The sequence below is a fragment of the Salvia miltiorrhiza genome, chromosome 2, assembly GCF_028751815.1.
Source record: "Salvia miltiorrhiza cultivar Shanhuang (shh) chromosome 2, IMPLAD_Smil_shh, whole genome shotgun sequence".
In the NCBI taxonomy this organism is placed as follows: Eukaryota; Viridiplantae; Streptophyta; class Magnoliopsida; order Lamiales; family Lamiaceae; genus Salvia; species Salvia miltiorrhiza.
In genome coordinates, this window is record NC_080388.1 from 50,922,367 (window position 1) to 50,943,540 (window position 21,174).

Consider the following 21,174-nt stretch of genomic DNA (forward strand, 5'->3'; position numbering starts at 1 on the left):
GAGACCTTTTTTTTGACACAGAAATTAAAAAAAGTGTATTTTGTTTGTAGGTGAAAAAATGAAAATGTGTTTAAAGGGTAAAATCTTTACCAAAAAAAAAAGTCTCACTTACAATGGGACGCCTTAAATAATAAAAGTATCAGATACAGTGGGCCGGAGGAAGTATAAAAATATATGTTTTTTTTTTCATCAAAATAAACAAGTCCTTAATATTTTGAGATCCAACTTAGTTTTAATGTTTTATCTCTTGACCAAATGAGCCCAGCTTGGTTCAGCCTAATCCAATTACTTTGACAATTTAACATGTCAGGAATATAGGCTCTTGGATTATAGGGCAATAAATTCAATTTCGAACAACTAGCAAGAAAAAATGATGTCCCCAAAAGAATATTAAGCGATGCGAACTCTTATTTATGAATAGTGAGATCAGGATTCACATCCCACAGCTCTCCTTCTACCAAAAAAAAAAAAAAAATACACCTCAAAAAACAAGAAAAAATGATATAATTTCTTGCTCTTTATGGAACTAAGATTTTTTTTTTGAGAAGTTTTTGGAGCTAAGATTGTGAAGTTCATAATTTATTTTGAATAAATTCAATCACTATTGAGGGTGTATACATTATCTATTTTAATAATAGAAGAAAATAGCGATAAAATAACGTAGACGCCTTTCTTAACATTTTTTCGGTGAACGTTTACTTATTCAGATGAAGCATGAAGGCAAAAAATGAAAATTGTTAAAAAAAAATAGCCCTATAAAATATTTAGTCAGGCCATACCATAGGTAAATTTAGAAATAATTTGAAGAAACATAAAACTATTGAATTGTGCAACTTGTCCAAGAACAAGAAGCGTGTAATGTATTTCCTTTATGTCAATATCCTTACATTCTAAGCTCTACATTGGTAGATTATTATGAAACACAAACAGAAAAGCAAGAAATGCATTCACACATAGTATTAAATTAAAAGTTAGTTTTTATGAGGGCGAAGATGAACCGGGAGGCCATGAACCGGCGTAGGCGACGCATAGAAAACGATCTTCTCATTAGGGATTGCTTTCTGGAGTTTGAACCTCCTCACCACATTGTGCATGAAAACCAGCACTTCAAGCCTAGCATACTCCTTCCCCGGGCACATCCTCGCCCCTCCTCCAAACGGCACGAACGTGTAGGGCGCCGGCCCACTCCCCTCAAACCGCGATGGATCAAACTTCTCCGGCTCCGGGAAGTACTTGGGATTCTTGTGAGACGAATGCACCGTCCAGAATGTCTACAACTTATATCATTATTTTAGCTCACTAAAAATGAAGAGTTTGTTAGTGTAGATTTATGTATGTACCTTCCATCCTTTAGGAATAGTGAAACCTGCATAAGTGAACTCGGTCGTGGTTTGTCTGAATGCTCCTTGTGCAGGCGGAGTTAGCCTCAGTGATTCACGCGCAACGTTCCACGAGTACTTCATCTTCTCGATATCTTCCCATGTCAGCAGATCATTAGGCCCTTTTGTTTTCGCAATCGCCATTTGTTCTGTTTCAAAACAGAGGAATTCACTAGTAAGAAATTGGAACTCTTTTAGTAACTTGTGTTTTGCTGTTGTTGTTACCTTTCAAAACCTCATCATAAATGTGGGGGAATTCAGCAAGATAGTTCATGACGGCCGTCACTGCAGAGCTGGTCGTCTCAAAGCTAGCCACCAGCAAACCTATAATGTTGTTAGAGATCTCCATCTCACTCAAAAAATTCCCATCTTCGTCGGTGACCAGCAGCATCTTTGACAGCAGGTCCCGGCCCTCGGCCTCGGCCTCGCCCCTCTGGGCCAGCTCACTCCTCCGCTCCTTGATGATCCTCATGAGCTCCTCGCGCACCATCTTGCCCCCCTTGATGGCTCCATTATAGGCCGTCCCGGGCAGGTCTATGGGCACGGAGAACATCCCATTGGTCACTAGAGTGAAGGGATCCGAGAGCTTCTTGATGTGCAGTGGATCAACCACGCTCAGAAACAGCTTGCACGCCAGCTCAAATGTGTATTTTTTGGACATAGGTAAAACCTTCACCACTGAGTTAGCCTTCCAGTCTGTGTCGAGATGGTCACGAGCCAACTCATCCATTACTGGAATGTAGTGTTTCAAGGCCTCCGGCTTGAGGATGTCGTGGTGGAAGCTCCGTTTCAAGGCGGAGACTTCCTTCAAGTCGCTCTCGATGAACTCAGGGAAGAGCAGCGCCTTCTTCATCGATTGAGGCCACCATGAGGTGAGGAGTTTGCTCTCGTTGGTGAAGAGAAACTTGTTGCCTTGTGCGCCGCAGAATATTGCCATTTTCTCTCCTAGCAACGAGGTTCGGAATACATCGGGAGAGTATTTCTCCATTCTGTCTTTGACGAATTTCTGAGGGCCTAAGAGGGCAAACTCCATGTTCTCTCCCACCATCGGCCACCCCTTGGAGCCGGGGGGGAGGTTTTTCGGATCACCGGACCCCTTTTTCCGGAGGGACGAGATGAGGTAGAGGGAGAGAGGAAGAAGGAAAAGAGGAACAAGGTAAGGTAGGAAGGCCTCCATTCTTCTTTTTTGAAGAAACTACAAGTACTGTTGAATATGTCAAGTGTTCAGGTGAGCTTGCATTCAGAGTTTTTGAGCATTGTGTATTTATAGGACTGAAATGCTTCACGATTCATTCAAGTTTCTGGCCTGCATTAATTTGACAAAAATTGAAAACAAAATGAAGTATATTTGGATTCTAGAGAGGTGAATCACAACAGGTGTAGGAATGTATTTTGGATCATGACAAAATGTGGTATATATATATATATATATATATATATATATATATATATATATATATATTTCATCTCAATATATAGTAATAAAACCATTCGTTTTTTAAGGATCATTTTATTAATTTATTTTATGCTTGTGGTTGTCTTATACAGAATCTACTGACAAACCAGATGATAACCAAAGAACAAAAAGAAAACAGTACGTATACATATATCATTTTTTTTCTATAACCTGTAATTTTCTCTACGTAAATAAACAATACAAAACCTAAACTATTGCAGCCATATAAAAAATAAAACAGATTCTTCAATTGCAAAATAAAAAATTCAGAATATATATAACATACTTATCATAATTTTACATATTAAATATCTAGTTTTCAAAAAAAAGGTACAAAAAAAAGAAGGCAAAACCCACGAATAAAAGAGATGGATTTTTTCATGATGAGTCAATCTGTAACAACACATATATTGTATATAATAAAATTCACAATTGGTTACAAACAAAAAGCAGTCAAGAATCAAAATCAACAATAATCAGCCTACGTCGCAAGATCAAAGGCAGCTTTGATCAAATTTTCCCAACGAAAGTCTTGTTATTTTTTACAACTTCCTCCCTTTTTTTTTTCTTCTAAATAAAATTCTAAAATAAATGCAATCTATAAGTCAGGAAAGCATTCAAGTACATGGCTCAAATGGCTTTGATCATCCAACTCATCACCATGTGGGACCAACGGCATGTTTGTGTAGTCGAACGACGTCGTTCCCATCAGTTGATGAGAAAGCTTATAATCGAAGCTAAAATGGCTCCCGAAGTTGCTCTTGATGTCTTCGTGAGCCTCCTCGTTGGCGAAGCTGCTGTCATTGTTCGTGGCGAAGCTCGAGGGGCTGTCGAGCTTCGGGATCTCTACCATCTGGCCATCGAAAGCGCAGCTGCTGGGCTTGAGAGCTTCGGCGGCTGAGAATGGCGGCCGCTGGTGAAGGTTTTGGTTCGGGTCGTAGCTAGGCAGGTTGGGATAGGATGGAGGCCTGTAGCAGTAGCTGCCGCTGCTGCTGCTGCTGCTCATGTTAGAAGATCTCATGTAGTTCCAAGCCTCGTAGCCTTGCTTGTGGCTCGGGTTCGGTTTCTTGAACGCGCGGCAGACAACCCACCCTTCTTCCTGTGGGACGAGGCACAAGATGTAACATGAAAATGTAATGCAAATATTCTCTTGCTGCATTGAAAGCGGCAAGAGAATATATAGAAAAAACAATAAAGAGAGATGAAGTTTTTTTTTTTTTTTTTTTTTTTTGTCATATATGATATGTAATACGAAAATGTAACAAACTTTCTCTTGTAGTGTTGTGAGCAGCAAGAGAATGTAGCGATGGAGTTAATTTTTTACATTAGCATTGCGAGACACGAGATGTAATACGAAAATATGTGAGAATTTCTCTCGCGTGCAGCGTTGTGAGCAGCAAGAGAATGTAGAAAAAACAATAAAGAGATGGAGGGTTTTTTTTTCTGTTTTATTTTTTTTCCATTAGCGTTGTGAGACACGCGAGATGTAACACGAGAATGAAACAAAATTTCGAATGTGGGAAATAATAAAGAGAGACCGAGTTTTTTTTTTATTTTCTTTTAAGGTCATTAACTTTCAACCTTAGAAAGTGCTCTATGAAAGAAAGAATGGGAGACATGTTTTGAAATCATTACACACACAAAAAAAGTGGCTCTTCACATGAAATTTAAGTAACATAGCATGCCACTAAATTCAAAAGGAACATTTCAATGGAGATCAACCTAATTAAAGCCACAAAATTGCAATACACACTAGTATTAATTTTTGGAAATCGATCATAGATATATAGTTAAGGGTCAAGTACGTACATTTTATGGCTCAAACTTTGTAGAAAAAACAACCTTAAATTTTGTTTTATTTATGGAAAAAAAACAGTTGAAGGTTTGCAGAAAATTAGAATAATTACCTGAGGTCCGTGCTCGAAAGTCTGAAGGCGATACTCATGCATGATCCAATCCGTTTTGCGGCCATTGGGGGCGCGGCCTTTGTAGAAGACCAACGTCTTCCTCATGCCTATGATCTTGTCCTTGGACAGCACCGCCTTGTCCCTTCCGGTCGCCTTCCAGAATCCAGCTGTCGTCGCCCTATTGGTCCGCGTCCCCGTCGGATACTTCCTATCCTTGTGGCTGAAGAAGTACCACTCATTCTGCTCTTCATATCCCAATTTGCACCTATCTGTTGTTCATCACATACCATCATCATCTAATAAGCCAATGATCATAGTTTCTGTTGTTCTAGGAAATTTATTTCTTTTTTCAGAAGAAACAAATATTTTTAAAAACTGTGTAATCGAGAACTCAAATTTGAGGCCTTGGGCCGGGAAATTTAGTTCCGACTTACCTTGAATGTCCCATGGCTCAATTTTGTAGAGATCGACCTCGATGATGACGTCGAGGTCGATTTTCAGATCATCGATCTTCCTCTTGAGGTAGTAGCCTACGAGCTCTTCCTCGGTGGGGTGGAATCGGAAGCCGGGGGGGACGCACGACTCCATGTCCATCTTCTTCTCCAATCTAGAGAGAGAGGGAGAGGCCTTTAGAGAGAGACTAGCTAGGTAACATATTCCATTGATTTAGAGATCATGAAAAGCACTAAAATGGTGTGGGGAGATATTTGTCACTGTGTGTAAAGGCACTTTAGTGAAATTCACACAACTCTTTGATCCGAGAAATGCAATGATTCATTGCATATCCATTCGTGAGCAAAATGGAATGATGGTCCCAGCGGGGTTTGATAACATGTGTTTTGAAACAGTGGTTTATGAGGGAAAAATTGGGGGTACCCACCCCCACCCATCTAGAAACATAGGCCAATCACATAGTTGCATGTATAGTGATTAAGAGAAAGTATATTGAACACAAAAGTAGTAGATGGTATTGGCCGAAAACATTGACTTTAGAGAGAGAGAGAGAGAGAGGGACATGAGCATGTTCATTTCTTTGAGTACATTCTACTCCATGCTTCCTGGTGCACAAGGGGTTTTCAGTACCCACCCCCTTATACTCTTGTTGAATAATTTATCAGCTTAAGCTTATACATGTAATTAGTAAGCTAACTTATCTAATTTTATAATAATATCTCCCTCTCAAACTTAGATATTCATATAGGGCGGATGCAGAAAAAAAAAATTGATAGGGTTGTATACTTGTATGTATAATTTTTCTATGATTCGGTGCGATGATAGTGGCTTTTGTATAAAAAAATCACACAAAAATATGATAATTTGATGATTTATAAGAATTAAATTCAAAAAAGAGATTGCTTGGTGGGGGCTGAAGCCCACCCTCCCCCTCACCTGTGCAGAATATTATGTGTAATGCAAGCTCACACATGCATGGAAACTTAGATGAAATTGTCTCATTGGTCATGTAGTGTTTTTCCTTTTTCTTTTTCCCCTATCGAAACAAGCAATTGCTCGTTTCGAGAGGTCGGAGCATAACATGAAGCTCATGCAAAAATTACAAGCATCTAATAGAATAATGTACTAACCGAAGCTCGCGCGATCGTCCGGTTCTTGAGAGATAGAGAGAGAAACTTATAGAGAGAATGGTCTGTCGATATATGTGTGTGTGCGTATATATATATAGAGAGAGAGAGATATAGAAATAGAGAGAGAGAGAGGGTGATGAATATGCAATGTTAATGAAGCAAATAGCGGATAACAAGTTATCAAATGTTGGTTAAATTTGGTGGCGAGAGAGATATGTAATGAATATTTATATGAGCATGAGATGAGCAGAAGCAAAACCGCACTACCACTAATTAATACTAATAACTTCCAACACACACACACCTATAGATACAGAGCTTATATATTGTGTAAAAATTGTTATTGATTACGCGTGGGGTGGCTGATATTGGCTCAAAGGTTTGTTTGGACGGCGTGACAACAAGCATTCACGCCACCACCCCCCACCCCACCCGGGCCCCACCATCCCATGGTTTATTTTCAAGATTAACAGAAGCTGTCAACTATCACAGACTCACAGACAATTACATTAAGCACTAAAAATGAATCTTGTAAAATTAAATTATGCAAATTTATTTACAAGCAATTTTTGGTCCAGGATGTCATGTCTGGTTTGGTGCGCCGCCCTTGGACATTTGGCACCAGTGGATGCCCGACACGTGGACGGGGCAGAGCTGTCTACTTTAGGAAGCTAATCATTTTTTGTGGTTCAAGAGTGTGTTCTTATAGGGGATGAGTCTGAGGAAAGATATCTGCACAATTCTATTTTTATCTGCGGATCGGATATATATATATATATATTTTCTTTGCTTTATTTTTCGTTTTCTTTCAACTTTATTCACCATAACAGCGCATGGAATATGAATACAGACGATATTCACTACAAAGCTAGCTCTATTTTGTTGTAGTATTACATCTTCTAATTAAATTAGACATGAGATATGTCCCTATTTTAAATTTATTGTCTTATCTTGTCTCTTTTTCTTTTTTAAATATGCAACAAGTTCACGATTGGACCATTAACATATTATTGTAATGGAAAACTAGTGATGTTATTAAACTACAAAGCTCAATACCTTGAACGATATAGCGGTAAAGTAAGTATATATATATATGTAGGAATACATATATTTTAAAAATTAAAAGTCCCAGATATTTGAAACTTGTTAACATTTTTATTGGTTTGAATTTGTCACACTTGATTTTCCAAATATAGTTTACCCAGGATTGAACCCGGAGGTCGGGGGATTGGGTCCCACTGAAATTTACAAAAAAAATAATATATATATATATATGTCTCTCATATTTAATAGTCTAGTTAAAAAAATCATATCATATTGATCTTCTAATAATAGGGTAGTTTTTTTGTCTTATAGAGAGTTTATAAGTTGGTTTTCCTATTGTTATTATTGGTATTAAATTTTCTAGTTAAATGCTTCAAAAGAAAATTAATTTCCTTGTAAAATGATCTAGTATGCCAATAAAATGTACTATTTAGAGCGAGAACAAAAAAAATGTATTTTGAGCTATTTTTTTATATATCATATATCAAGCATGAGGATACAACTTTCTCTTCTTTTTTAAGAGAATAGGAATACACTTAAATGCAAAAAAAAAATGTAATTTTTTATTCTCTAAATATGAGAAACTCGATATCTTAAGGTAATATGAATGAGATTGGATCATCATCATTCGAGCTTTATGTACTATTATGTTATTATTGCATTTGATATATCATTATTTATCGTTGTTTAGTATGAATTAAAAGGATATTTTAGTTCTATATTGCACAATGAGAAACTAATTAAATTTCAAATTCAGCAAAACTTTATTCACAGTTCATTCCTCTATAAATTCTAAATTTAGAAGATAAAATATCAGGGTACATATATATTTTGAATTTTGTTATTATTTTTTAGATAAATAGAACGATTTATACAAAAGTATCTCGTATTGTGGATGTTTCTTTTCACCATTAATGAACGTAGCATTGTCTAATCTCAAATAATAATAAAAGAAATACTATGAGGCGGTCATGTTTAACTATTTTTTAAAAATAAAATTGGGATGTGATTTTAATGACTATATTATATCGTAATTTATTTTCTAATTTAAAAAATTCTTATGAATTTATAAAACTATGATTAATTGGACTTTACTGACTAATAAATTGGGTCCGTCATTGAATTTAACCATTCTGTATTTATTGTAAATTATTGCACATGAATGTGAATTTAGCCCATGCACACCAAAAGAAGCGATTATAAAAGCTTTTGACAATTAATCAAATCGTCTACTTAATTATTGGTAAATTTTCAATATAAAAATATGTAAAGTCAATTTGATTTACTACAATATGTATATCTATTTTATTATGTGAACTGTCTATTTGGTCTGCTATAGTGGTAATCCAGCCTGTTCTAGATCGAATTATTCTATGTGGTTAGAAAAAGCAAGATCCCAAAACATTCTTAAATTTTGTTTTAAGAAAAAAACAAAAGAGAAAAAAAGTGTTGTACTTACATTCTAAGTCCAACCAGACAATATAAAGCCAAAAAACCATTTTGCGTTTCAGCATTTATACATTCTGTGTTTTTTCATCAGGCACGACTTTTGGTCCCAAACGTCAAGAACCTTCATATCAGATCGCAGCAAATATAAAATTTGCACTTTTTGCGTAAGGGAATACTTTTCGATTATAAAATTGAATTATCCGAATTGTTTAAATGAACTTTGAGTATTTTGCAAGAGAAGAGTTAAAAAGAATAATATTTAAATCCTTCCTATGTATGACAGTTGAAATTAATTGAAATATTGGGACCATACACGGAAGACTGAAGACAAAAAGAGCATCAATTAAAATATTATCTTCGCTACAACTCAGCCACAAAACCTTTTTTTTTTCTTAGGGAAATAATATTTTTAGCAACCTTATCTTGTACATCTTACAACACCTATAGAGAGTGTGTAGATGTTTTTAAAATCGGATACTTTTATGCCCTTATGTCTCATTAATAAATTTATTATTTTAAGAAAATTATCATAAATATAAAAACTGTTATATCGATCATACTTAACATTATTGGGTATAATCAATCCCAACTAATAATTTTAAGATTAAAACTAAACTACAAGAAATTAATATTGAAGTAAAAAGCATTCTACAAAATTTGAAATGGAACGTCAAAAGATGGGATTGATGATATCAAATTTCAAGTGAGATGCAACGGTGTTATCTCTATGATAATGTGAATTGTATATGTATGAAAGAATAATCACCAATACATCGAAGAAATTTTTTATTCAAGTCGTCGAAGAGTATTGTTATGTGAATGGTGAATCTCATCAATTACAAGTTACAACGCATATAAATTATAAACGGAAAATATGGAAATTCAAGGTAGTTTCATAATTTAATCAGAAACTTATAATTTTAGCAATTTCGTAGTGATTTTTTAGTATTGAATCAATTTGATCAACATGTCCACATTAATTACTAATTAGTCATCATACACCGATACACGCTAACTCAATTTGTATGAATATCTGGTTTCTTTTGAAAGATAAAAAGAACTATCTCTGCAAATTTGCTAAAATAAAAGTTTTAGATTAAAACAAAAATATAAAAAGTAATGCAACTTTTTTACAATCAGCCAATAAATTGTTGTAAAGAGTACTTTGATAGTATAAACAAATAGGACACTCGATATAATTAATTAGTTAAAGACTCTTATCAGTAGTTATTTCATATTAATTTGGTTATTTTTTTACAAGTTGATATATATAGTTGAGTAACTTGGGTGTATAACTAGACAAATTCTTACTTGAATTTTGGACCTTCTCAAATATTGAACTTAAGTTATACTTAATGTTCGTCAGATACGATTACGAGTATGTCATGTTTTAATTAAAAGTGATTTCATTATTTTCATATGCTTAAAATTGCATAATTATTATATTATTTATTGTCATAATTAACCCCGCCCTGCCCCAAATTTCCAAAATGAGTAATGCTAGACAGCCAACAGCCATATTGTGGTGCACCCACAATTTACCTAACTAAAAAATAATTTACTTTATTTAACTTATTTTTTAAAATAAAAATAAGATTTAGTTATTTTTATCATATTCTCTACATTGTAGTTATTTTTTTGTAATTTTTTGGTATATTTTTATTAAAAAATAAATTAAAAATAAAAAATGCAAAACAAAATAAAAAAAAGTACAATATAGAGAATATAATAAAATAACTAAATTCTATTTTTATTTTAAAAAATAAATTAAATAAATCAAAATTTTTCTTATTATATTAATATGTGGGTGGCCATAATGTGGCGACATAAATTTATTGTTTCCAAAACAGACCCCTACGATAAAGGAAAAGGTCACGCATGGAGAAGCACTTTGCGGCTCCTTCTATAACACGGTTGACGGATTTCAGACATAAAATCCAATGAGGGCTCTCATATATTGATTAGGGGTATATTAGTAATTCAATACCCACATCAAGAAATTAGACAAAATCTATGTTGATGATAAGGGTAAAATGAGAAGTTTGACATAAATTTTCATAACAAAGTATGTTCTATTTCTAAATGATAATTTACACTTATATATTGGCTGACAGATAAAAGTATATATCATATATAATATATACTTACATGTAGAATAACATACTCCATCTTTAGGTGGAAACCATTTCAGTATATATAGGAACAATTAAGAAATCAATTGGATCCATATATCTTGACAAAATGGACGATCAAGATTGGTTTACATGCGTAATAATCTTCTTTATACGTGTGATAATGCGTATTTTATATGATAATGATTTGTACATTATAATAACTAGTGTATCTCCCGCACGATGCGCGGGGATTATAATTTTAGACTCGTGTAAGTTATGTACATGTTTTATAATTATTAAAATTAGCTAATAAAATTAAAATTTGATACAGTATCAAATTTATTATTTATAAAATGATCTAATTTTTTAATATAACATATGTCTAGATATAGATATAATATTACTTGTATAAGGAGTAGCTATAATTATATAAATCAGATTTATTGTATAAAATAAGTTGTCTATTAATTTATTATGAAAAATAATGAATTAAAAAAATGAATTTGTGCAAATTATGAGATTCAAATCCTAAACCTATCTCAACACATATTTTTTAAATATTTACAGACACATAAAGATATCCAAACTTAATTTAATACACATCAAAGATAATTGTACATATACAAAAAAGACATACATTAATACAGAATAAAAAATTGTTATATTTAGAAAGCAACAATAGTTTTGAACAAATTCGATCATATATAATTTTCTTTATCCCTTACAACTTTTAATTCAATAAAAATGGATTATTTAATCTTGAATTTAATTTGAATTCATTTCACGTACGTATATAGATAAAGTTTTTAGAACAATTGATTCTAATCCCTACTTAAAAACAACAATTTATTTTAATTTGAATTTTTAAAATTTTGCATTGTATTTATGCATAATATTCCGTATCTGACTTTTAATTAAATTTAGTTTCAATGTATTTAAAAATTTTAACTGCATAATAATTAATCACTAACCTTGCCTATTTTGGTTAGTTAACTCCAGGAATTTTTTTTGTTGCTAGATTTTAATTTATAATTATTTTAATACTATTTAATTTAAAAAAATAATTAATGAATTCATTAAAAATAGATACACTATTATTATTATTATTATTATTATTATTATTATTATTATTATTATTATTATTATTATTATTATTATTATTATTATTATTAAAGCCATTTTGTAATTTCCATCATAAAATAAACTATAATATATAGTTTGATGTCTTTTGATAGTAATGTTATTTTATTCTATTAGTTATTTTTATACATAAAATATATAGAAATACATAATATAAAAAATCAAAATATCATAAATAAAAAGGAAAAAGAAAAAAAAGGAGAAAATAAGAAGTAAAATTAAAGAAAAGTTTAAACATGTTTGATCTTTAATATATATATATATATATATATATATATATATATATAATTTTTTAAAAAATATTGGTTTAAATAAATAATAAATATAAGCTATTTATTTATTTATTTCAAATTCATCATATACCAAATTAAATGACTTTCCATTATATTTTATGTAAGATGAAACCACATAGAAATAGTAAAGTTATTTTTTGTGTAAGAAATAAAATAGTATGATAGAAATTAAAATATTACACACTCTTCGTCTTTTTCAAAATACATCTATCCATATTACGTAATAATTGGCAATATATATATTTTTTAAATAATATATACTCCCTCCGTCCCTGAAATAAGTTTCTCTTTGAGGACGGCATGGGTTTTAAGGAAAAGTGGTAAAGTGTATTGATAGTGGAGAAAAATGTATTATAATTAGTATTGAGAATGGTGAAAAAGTGAAAAAGTGTTATAATTAGTATTGAGAGTAGTGAAAAAGTGAAAAGTAAGAATAAATAAAGTATTATTAGTGGTGGGGTAGTTGTCCAAAAATAAAAAGAAAGAAAAAGAAACTTATTTGGGGGACATCCCAAAAAGGAAAAAGAGAAACTTATTTCAGGGACGAATGAAGTATTAGTAGATATTTACTATATCATCCATGTTATGTTTTAAAAACAAAATAATTAACTTTTGTATTTTTATGTGTAGTAAAATTTAAAAAATCAATAACTTGGATGAGAGTAATAAAAAGGTATGTATTCATACATTTTCTTATATAATTTTAAGAAAAAATTTATACTAACCAATTAATTGGATAAGAATTTGAGAAAGTACATGTACATGAATTGTAATTTATTTTTAAAATAAATTAATATTCAATTAGTTGGATGAGATTATTGAATTAGTGTTTCTTAATATAAATTATAATATATAATATGATATCATTTTATAACAAACAATGACATAATGTAATATTAATAATTTATTTTTAATGTAAAATAAACATAACTACATAATTTAAAATTAAATATTAATAACAAAAAAGAAAATTATAAAAGTTAAAATACGTTCCTCATTTTAAGGAAAGATTTTGATAGTGGGAAATTGGAATGCATAGTTGCATCTTGCATACATTAAAAACTGCCGAAGAGTTTTACAAATTTTTTCACTCCAATTCCAATTATGTCCTTCAAATTGAATGAAATTACATTTACTTTGCTCTTTATATATATATAAAGATGTTCGTTTTTAATATAATCATGTAAAAATCAATGTTACATGTTGATTTTACATGTCAGACTAAGATTTTTTTTTTTTTGAACCACCCAAATAAAGGAGAGATCCATTTATTTATGAAGGAATTGAGCTAGAAATCAATCTAAATTATGGTTATTATAAAAATAAATGTTATACTCACTATGTCCCAACTAATTTGATCAATTTTTTTTTTAAATTTTTTTACCGTTTCAATTAAGTTGATCAATTTTCTTATATAGAATAAATATAAGTAATGAAACATCTAATCACTTATTCCCTTTATAGGTAGTGATTTTTAGACACTAGTTGTCTTAGACAACTAGTGAAAAAACCGGTTCATGCTAAAGTGAGAGAAAATATTAATTTGACCGGTTTTAAGATATTTAGTGATTTCTCTAAAATATCCTTTCCAAAATTTAGAGATCCAATTTTTAAGCTATTTTTTTCCCAAAATTATTATTGATTTAGTGGAAATAAATCTAGGATTATTTTTAGGAGAATCTCTAAATTAGTGGAAACAAATCAATAATATAATTTTGGAAACAAAAAATAAAATAAAATAAAATAAATAGCTTTAAAATTGGAAATATAACTTCCAAAAATAGCTTAAAATCGGATCTCTAAATTTTGGAAAGGAGAAATCACTAAATAGCTTAAAACCGGTCAAATTAATATATATTCTCTCACTTTAGCATGAACCGGTTTTTTCACTAGTTGTCTAAGACAACTAGCATGAACCGTCCATTTATTATCAAATACACTTAAGACATTAGTTTCTTAAATCTTGTGCCGAAAAAAAGTTGATCATCTTAAAATGGAGGGAGTAGTATATATAAACGGCATTATAAAATTAGTATTGTTGTATATATAAATCATCGAGCAGTATCACAAAATAACCATTAATTGTCATATAAAATTAAATAATTAACAAATAAGCAGCGTTCCTGTGTTCCTTCAGGCCATGGTCCTTACAAAAACCCACCCCTATAAAATCACGCACAACTATATATGTATTAGCTAAGATTAAATCATAGTGTAAATTTAATTTTCAAACATATTGACATTTATAATTAAGTTGATTTGTATCTTACTAAATCTCACCAAGTATCTGAAAAATCATTTATAATCATGTGTTGTAATATATATAATAAAATACGAAAAGATTAGATGATTGAAATGATTCGTGCTATATATTAATTGATATAGAAAGAGGGGGGCGGGGGATAAGAAAAGGATGAGGAAATAATGGTAATATGGTCCATGGGTTTTAATGACATTACCCAGATATTTTTCATATAATTATTACAAATTGGGGCCAATTCCTCAATGTTAATTATGTCACACTAATTGACAAAATGACAATGTGGATTTCTTCTTCTTCTTCTTTTTTGTGCTGAAGTTCGTTGATGGAGAGTTTTGGTCTGGTCGGAAAGTTGCTTTTTATTTAATTATATCTCTAGTTATGTGGGAAAATTTTAGCTACTATACTAACTAGTTCAATAAATTCTAGTAAACTGTACGGATATCTCCTTTTTCTATTTGAAGGGAAAGTTATTCAAAATATTTGTGGAAATTGTTTGTTTTCAATTTTTTTTCTTCCGATAAACTCATAATATAATAAAGACACAAAAACTCATGTGAAACCGATTTTATGGTTAAATCGGCTTCACAATGACACTACTTCAACATATAAATGAAATTTTAATATTTTAAAGTGTCATTTGTATGTTGAAGTAGTGTCATCGTGAAGCCGATTTTACCATAAAATCGATTTCACAAGAGACCACATGATATAAAGATTCATGTTACGGTGGATTTTTGAACACGAGACCGTCATTAACCACTTTATGATTAAATTAATATACACATACATACATACAATTTATTTTTTTTATTCTTTTGTAGTTTAGGGATTAAGTAACTTTCTTAGATCCATAATCAATATTTACAAATGATCGCACAGCTAATGGATTACGAAAACATGTTTACTTAAAATTACTTTTTTTTTTTTTTTGGAATCGACTTAAAATTAATTACAATTTGATAATTCACTAATTGTCACTAGAAATACATTTCGTTGTGGGCCTACCCATGTGTCCAACAGATGAATGCTTTCCCAATCTGAGAAAATGATAACAAATCTTGAGTGACCTACCGTCCTCTCCTTTTCATGTCACTAGATTTGATTAGTTAAATTAATTAAGATGGATTAGATATATTAATCATTCCATCTGGAAAAGGACATTTTAACTATAAAAGAAACCATTCTGAATACATGCAATTATTGCTTTTGCGAGACAAAACAATTAAAAATAATAAATTACCTCACACAGACACAAACACATATTCCTGCGTGTCGATGGAAGATTCATCGGATCCTGTGTAATTAAACTACCAAGGCATGAACCCAGAAAAGAAAGATGAAAGAGTTCCAATTCAAACCCAAATATTGGAATACCAATTACGTTTAGTTAGAAGTAATTTTCATAAAACATATTATTACTATAAATTATGGGTTGTTTTTCATTTTGTTCATAAGCTTAAAAACATGTACGATTAAAATAAACATTATTTTGCAATTTTCATACGATTTTTATTTTGATCAAATTAATTAAATTGCTGTCAATGTACATGGTTGTATTTATTTATTGCCACGTTAACATCACGTTTGCAATAATTTGACCAAAAAATGAAAACTGCGTGAAAATTATAAAATGTGTGAGGTTTATCGGTGTGACATTTTGAAGTTCATGTTAAAAAAATTATACTTTCTTCCAAATTGTTTGAATCAATAAAGGCCGCACAGTTTTTCAATGCAATTAATGAATCTAATTAACCCTTTTTTTAGAAACTAATCTAATTAAGCTTTATTAATTATTAGTACTTATAACTTAAAAGCTAAGGACAACCTAATTCTATTTTTCATTTTTTTTAGTTTCTTGTGACAAGGATAATATGTAACTATTATCCAAATACTTTAGATATATTCTGTTTTTATGTAATAACCTACTATGTATAAATTGTTCACCTCACATGTAAGAGTTTATCAATCGATAACATCACATATTCATATAAAAAAAACAAATATTGACTTATGAAATTTTCATTATCTAGATATACTTGTAGTATTTATTTAATCACCACCTTAATAATAATAATAATAATAATAATAATAATAATAATAATAATAATAATAATAATAATAATAATAATAATAATAATAATAATAATAATAATAATAATAATAATAATAATAATAATAATAATAAATCACCATAAAGAAATTTATGAAAATATTAAATTTTCAAGTTTATTCCTTAAAAATCATGAAAATGGCTATAGAATTACGAGAGTTCTCCTGAATACTCTGAAATTTGAATTCAACAATGGCAAAAGGTGAAATCAGGTGAAATCAGGGTAAACCGGAACCAAATTAGCTTTATTCACCATCTTTGCCAGTCGAATTTATCATAAGAAGCTATTAGTTGATGCGGGATCTCGTCCAACACCCAAGTTTCCCCCAACTTGTAAATTTTAAGCACAACAATTACCAAATAAGAACAAGCTTAAAAAGTTTAGAAACAAATTTCAATCTGCTTTGACTCAAAAGTATTTATACTTTTTCAGATCAGCTTTAAAAAAGTTTTGTTTCGAATTTCAATTTCACCTCACCTCACCTTAAAGAGTTGCATAACGTAAAGTGACACTATGGGGTCAATTGCGCATGGCGCCCACGTTTGCTCTTTAAATCACGAGCTCTAATATAAAAAACACCAAAAGCGACGTGCGTTGGTCAAGTGATAAGAGGTTAAAGCTTAATATTAAAAGTTTTGGGTTCGAGTCCTCTATGGCGCGACCGTTTAATTTCTTTATTTAGTATTATAAATTTATATATAAAAAAAATCACTATAAAAAAGCGGCGATTTACCGGCGAGATTTATCAGCGGCAGCTCCGCCGCCGGAGATTATCGGCGGCTTTCCGACGACGGAGCGGCCGACCCGTTAATTTTAAATATACGCGTAAATTGCCGCCGGTAAATATTAAGGCCGCCGGAAAATATATACTTAATTTTTTTTTAATTTAACAATAGCGGCGGCATGTGCCGCCGGTAAATTAAAGTTCTGGTCGGGCTTTAGCGGCGACAATGGGCCGCCGTTAATTTTGAAGCCCAAAATCAGGCTTCAAGCCCTAACTCTGCAGATCTAATTAACACCCCCCCTCCCGCTCCCTGCCCTGCTGCCCCCTGCCGCTGCCGTCAAGGTAAGCCCCCACCTTTCCTTCCTTTTGTCTTTCTCTCTCTCTCTCTCTCTCTCTCTCTCTCTCTCTCTCACCCTTTCTTCCTCTTTCTCTTCCTAATTTCAGGCCAATCCTGCCGCCCCACCGCTGCTGCCACCGCACGGTTCCGCCGTCGACCCCCACGGTACACTCTCGTTTTTAATAGATTTTTATTTATTTATTTGATTAAAATTAACTTAACTCTAATTAATTTATAGGATGTTTATGAAGCATGATTAATTGAAATTTGTTAATTAGATTAATTTTAAATTGATTTACTATTATTTTGTTAAATTAAGTATGCTAATATAAATTGATTTACTGTTTCGAATGAAATGATATACTCCCTCCGTCCACGAAATGAGTACTCATTTGTGGACGGCACGGGTTTTAAGAAATGTATTGAGTGTAGTGTGAATAGAATAGAGGTCCCACCTTTTTGAGTGTATTAATTAAAGTGTTGTGTGGGGTACACTTGTCAAAAAGGGAAATGGGTACTCATTTCGTGGACGGACGAAAATGGAAATATGGGTACTCATTTCGTGGACGGAGGGAGTATTAATTAGATTAATTTTAAATTGATTTACTGTTTCGGATGAAATGATATGTTATTATATATTGTGGGATAGATTTAATCAATTTCTTAAGGATCTTCTCCCTTTGGGATAGCAGATGCATTGATTTGAACGCCCTGAAGATGCACAACATGAAAAGCCACGACTGTCACGTGTTCATGCAAATATTGCTACCTGTAGCCTTTAAAGAACTTCTTCCTAAGAATGTTTGGGAGGCAATTACAGAGTTAAGTTTCTCCTTTAGAGAATTAACATCCCGCAATGTCTCAATACATGATATGAAAATACTCAGTGAGAAGATAGTTGTTACTCTATGCAAACTTGAGCGTATCTTCCCCCGAGTTTCTTTGATTCAATGGAGCACCTACCAGTTCATTTGGTAGATGAAGCATGATTGGCTGGTCCAGTGCAGTATCGGTGGATGTATCCTTTTGAACGATATTTGAGGACATTGAAAAATCATATCAGAAACAAAGCCAAGGTTGAGGAATCCATCAGCAATGCATATATACTAGAAGAAATGTCCACCTTCTCTTCATATTACTTTGAGGATCATGTGACTACAAAGTGGAGAAATTTGCCTCGCAATATTGAAGAGTTTGTTGAAGAAAATGATGATCCTAATCAACTCTTAATATTCAAACCAGTTGGACGTCCGATTGGGCGAATGACAAAGAGATACATGGATCCTCAAGAATACATTGCTGCGCATATGTATATTTTGAGCAATTGTGCGGAGGTTGCAGACACATATATCGAGTGAGTATTCTTGACTCAATTTATGTATATAAATTTTCAAAGTACATAGGTGGTAACTTATAACTTTTTAGTTCTATCCAAGGATCTTCGAGGACGAAATGTGATATGTAAATCCTTCACTAACCGAAGCGGAGTTAGAGGGTGCTTTCGACAACGATTTTCTGGTGTGGTTTGGCCATTATGTAAGATGCGACAAATTTATGTTCAATATATATTTACTTGACTAAAAATGGGCTTGCGAACCTAAATTATTGCATGTAACAGGTGATTCGCCCTTCTAACAATGATTTGAACCTGTATATCAAGTCGCTTGCAGCAGGACCTTTAATTGAGATTGAAACATACTCCGGGTATTTTGTGAATGGCTATAGATTTCACACAACTGATCTTGATGGAGAGCGTGCAACTGTGAACAGTGGCGTTTGCATAAAAGGCTCGGTCTATGGTAGAGATGTGCAAGACTTTTATGGGCGTCAACAAGAGGTGTGTGTGCTGGAGTATGGGGGCATCCAATTAAGAAGACAGTCTTGTTCAAATGTGAATGGTTTGACTTGTCTGCTCGGGAAACTTCTATTGATACAGACTTCAAGTTGGTTTCAGTGAACCACACAAGAAAATATCAGAAGTATGATCCGTTTGTTTTAGCGAGTCAGGCAGTTCAAGTGTTTTACTGCCTCTATCCCAGTACGAAACAATCAAAGAAAAATTGGTGGTCATCATGCAAAGTCAACGCAAGATCAAAGGTTGAAGTCTCCACTGCCGCATCTAACTCAACATTAGATCAACCGTTTCAAGAAGAGGTTGTTACTATTATGTCTACCCACACAACTGTGGACATTGACCCACCACTTCTTGTTCATCCCCTCGGTGGAATCATTAACATTGAAGATGACGATGAACCAGAAGACGACGACCAACCGTTGACATCTGATGACGACAACAGTGATGATGATGACAGTAGTGATGATTAGAAATAATTGTAAATGTACAATTTGGAATATTTGGCAATGTATTTGTTTATGCTTGTTATTTTTTGTGATCAGAAACTTTATGCAATTCACATACTGTCTATACTTATCTGAATCAATTTATGTGATATGTTTGTTATTTTATTTGATAATTATATACCGGTTGTGTCTATACTTATTTAAATCAATTTCAAATAGGTACCATGTCTCATTGTAGAGGGCTTTTGGGATTTGGTAGTCGGTCTTCTGGGCCTGAGCAGGAGCGACAATCCTCCTTAGGCTCTAGGCCGTACATTTCTGCGACTCCAGAGAGTTCGACTCCACAGACCATTGCTGCATCTGGGTCTAGAAGGCCCAAAGGCCGATCAGTGGCTTCGATTAGGGCCGATTGCGCTAGGCACGACGGGAGGATCCTCTTTTAGAGGAATACTGATGGGTAAGTATTTTAATTTAAATCATTATTTGTCTATACCAAGTAATTCTTTAAAGCGAATGAGACAACCTTAAACTGAGAATCAGTTTGGGACAAAGAATGAGTCCGAGGTTACAATTGATACTTTACTTCAGTATCAGTCTCTGTTTTATCCGACATGGCATGTATCAGTGTTTTCCTAACACTGATACTTTAGTAAACGTGTCCTTTAATATGAGTCAGTAGTCTTGAGTCTCTTGGTCTTCAGTTTGACTGGAACTTCAATCTTCAATCTTCGGCTCTTCAGTTCTTCAGTTTTCAGTCTTCGATCTTCAGTCTAGCTAAAAACATGGACTCTATTAATTACTCTAGTCTAGTGAAGATTAACTAAGTATTTTGAAATCATCAAAACAAGGGTAGGATATTTCTATTAATTTACCAACAATTGTTCTCACCCAAAAACCAAAACCCATATTAATGAAATTGTCCTGTAGATGGAGCCACCGCCACCGCCTGAACCCTAGCCCCAAAATTATCCTTCACCCTCCATGATTTCTGGCGACAGCAACAAATCCTCGTCGTCACTCCTGCTATCGACGGCAGCGGCGTCCTTGGCGGCCCTTTTCCCATCAGATCCAGA

General features: G+C 32.5%; 2 protein-coding genes across 2 annotated transcripts; both read right to left on the reverse strand.

The window, feature by feature from the left end:
- Positions 1–820: 820 nt before the first annotated feature.
- LOC131010047 (beta-amyrin 6-beta-monooxygenase-like) lies at positions 821–2,602 on the reverse strand. Its single transcript, XM_057937443.1, has 3 exons — positions 1,605–2,602; positions 1,341–1,528; positions 821–1,271 (listed from the first exon to the last, which is right to left on the reverse strand). Exons 1-3 carry the CDS (start codon positions 2,554–2,556, stop codon positions 972–974), a joined length of 1,440 nt encoding a protein of 479 aa, XP_057793426.1. The 5' UTR covers positions 2,557–2,602; the 3' UTR covers positions 821–971.
- Positions 2,603–3,297: 695 nt separating this feature from the next.
- LOC131010048 (NAC domain-containing protein 30-like) lies at positions 3,298–6,566 on the reverse strand. The gene is made up of 4 exons (XM_057937444.1): positions 6,326–6,566; positions 5,177–5,349; positions 4,743–5,011; positions 3,298–3,934 (listed from the first exon to the last, which is right to left on the reverse strand). The coding sequence occupies exons 2-4, from the start codon at positions 5,334–5,336 to the stop codon at positions 3,434–3,436; spliced, it is 930 nt and encodes a 309-aa protein (XP_057793427.1). The 5' UTR covers positions 5,337–5,349; positions 6,326–6,566; the 3' UTR covers positions 3,298–3,433.
- Between the last annotated feature and the right edge of the window lie 14,608 nt (positions 6,567–21,174).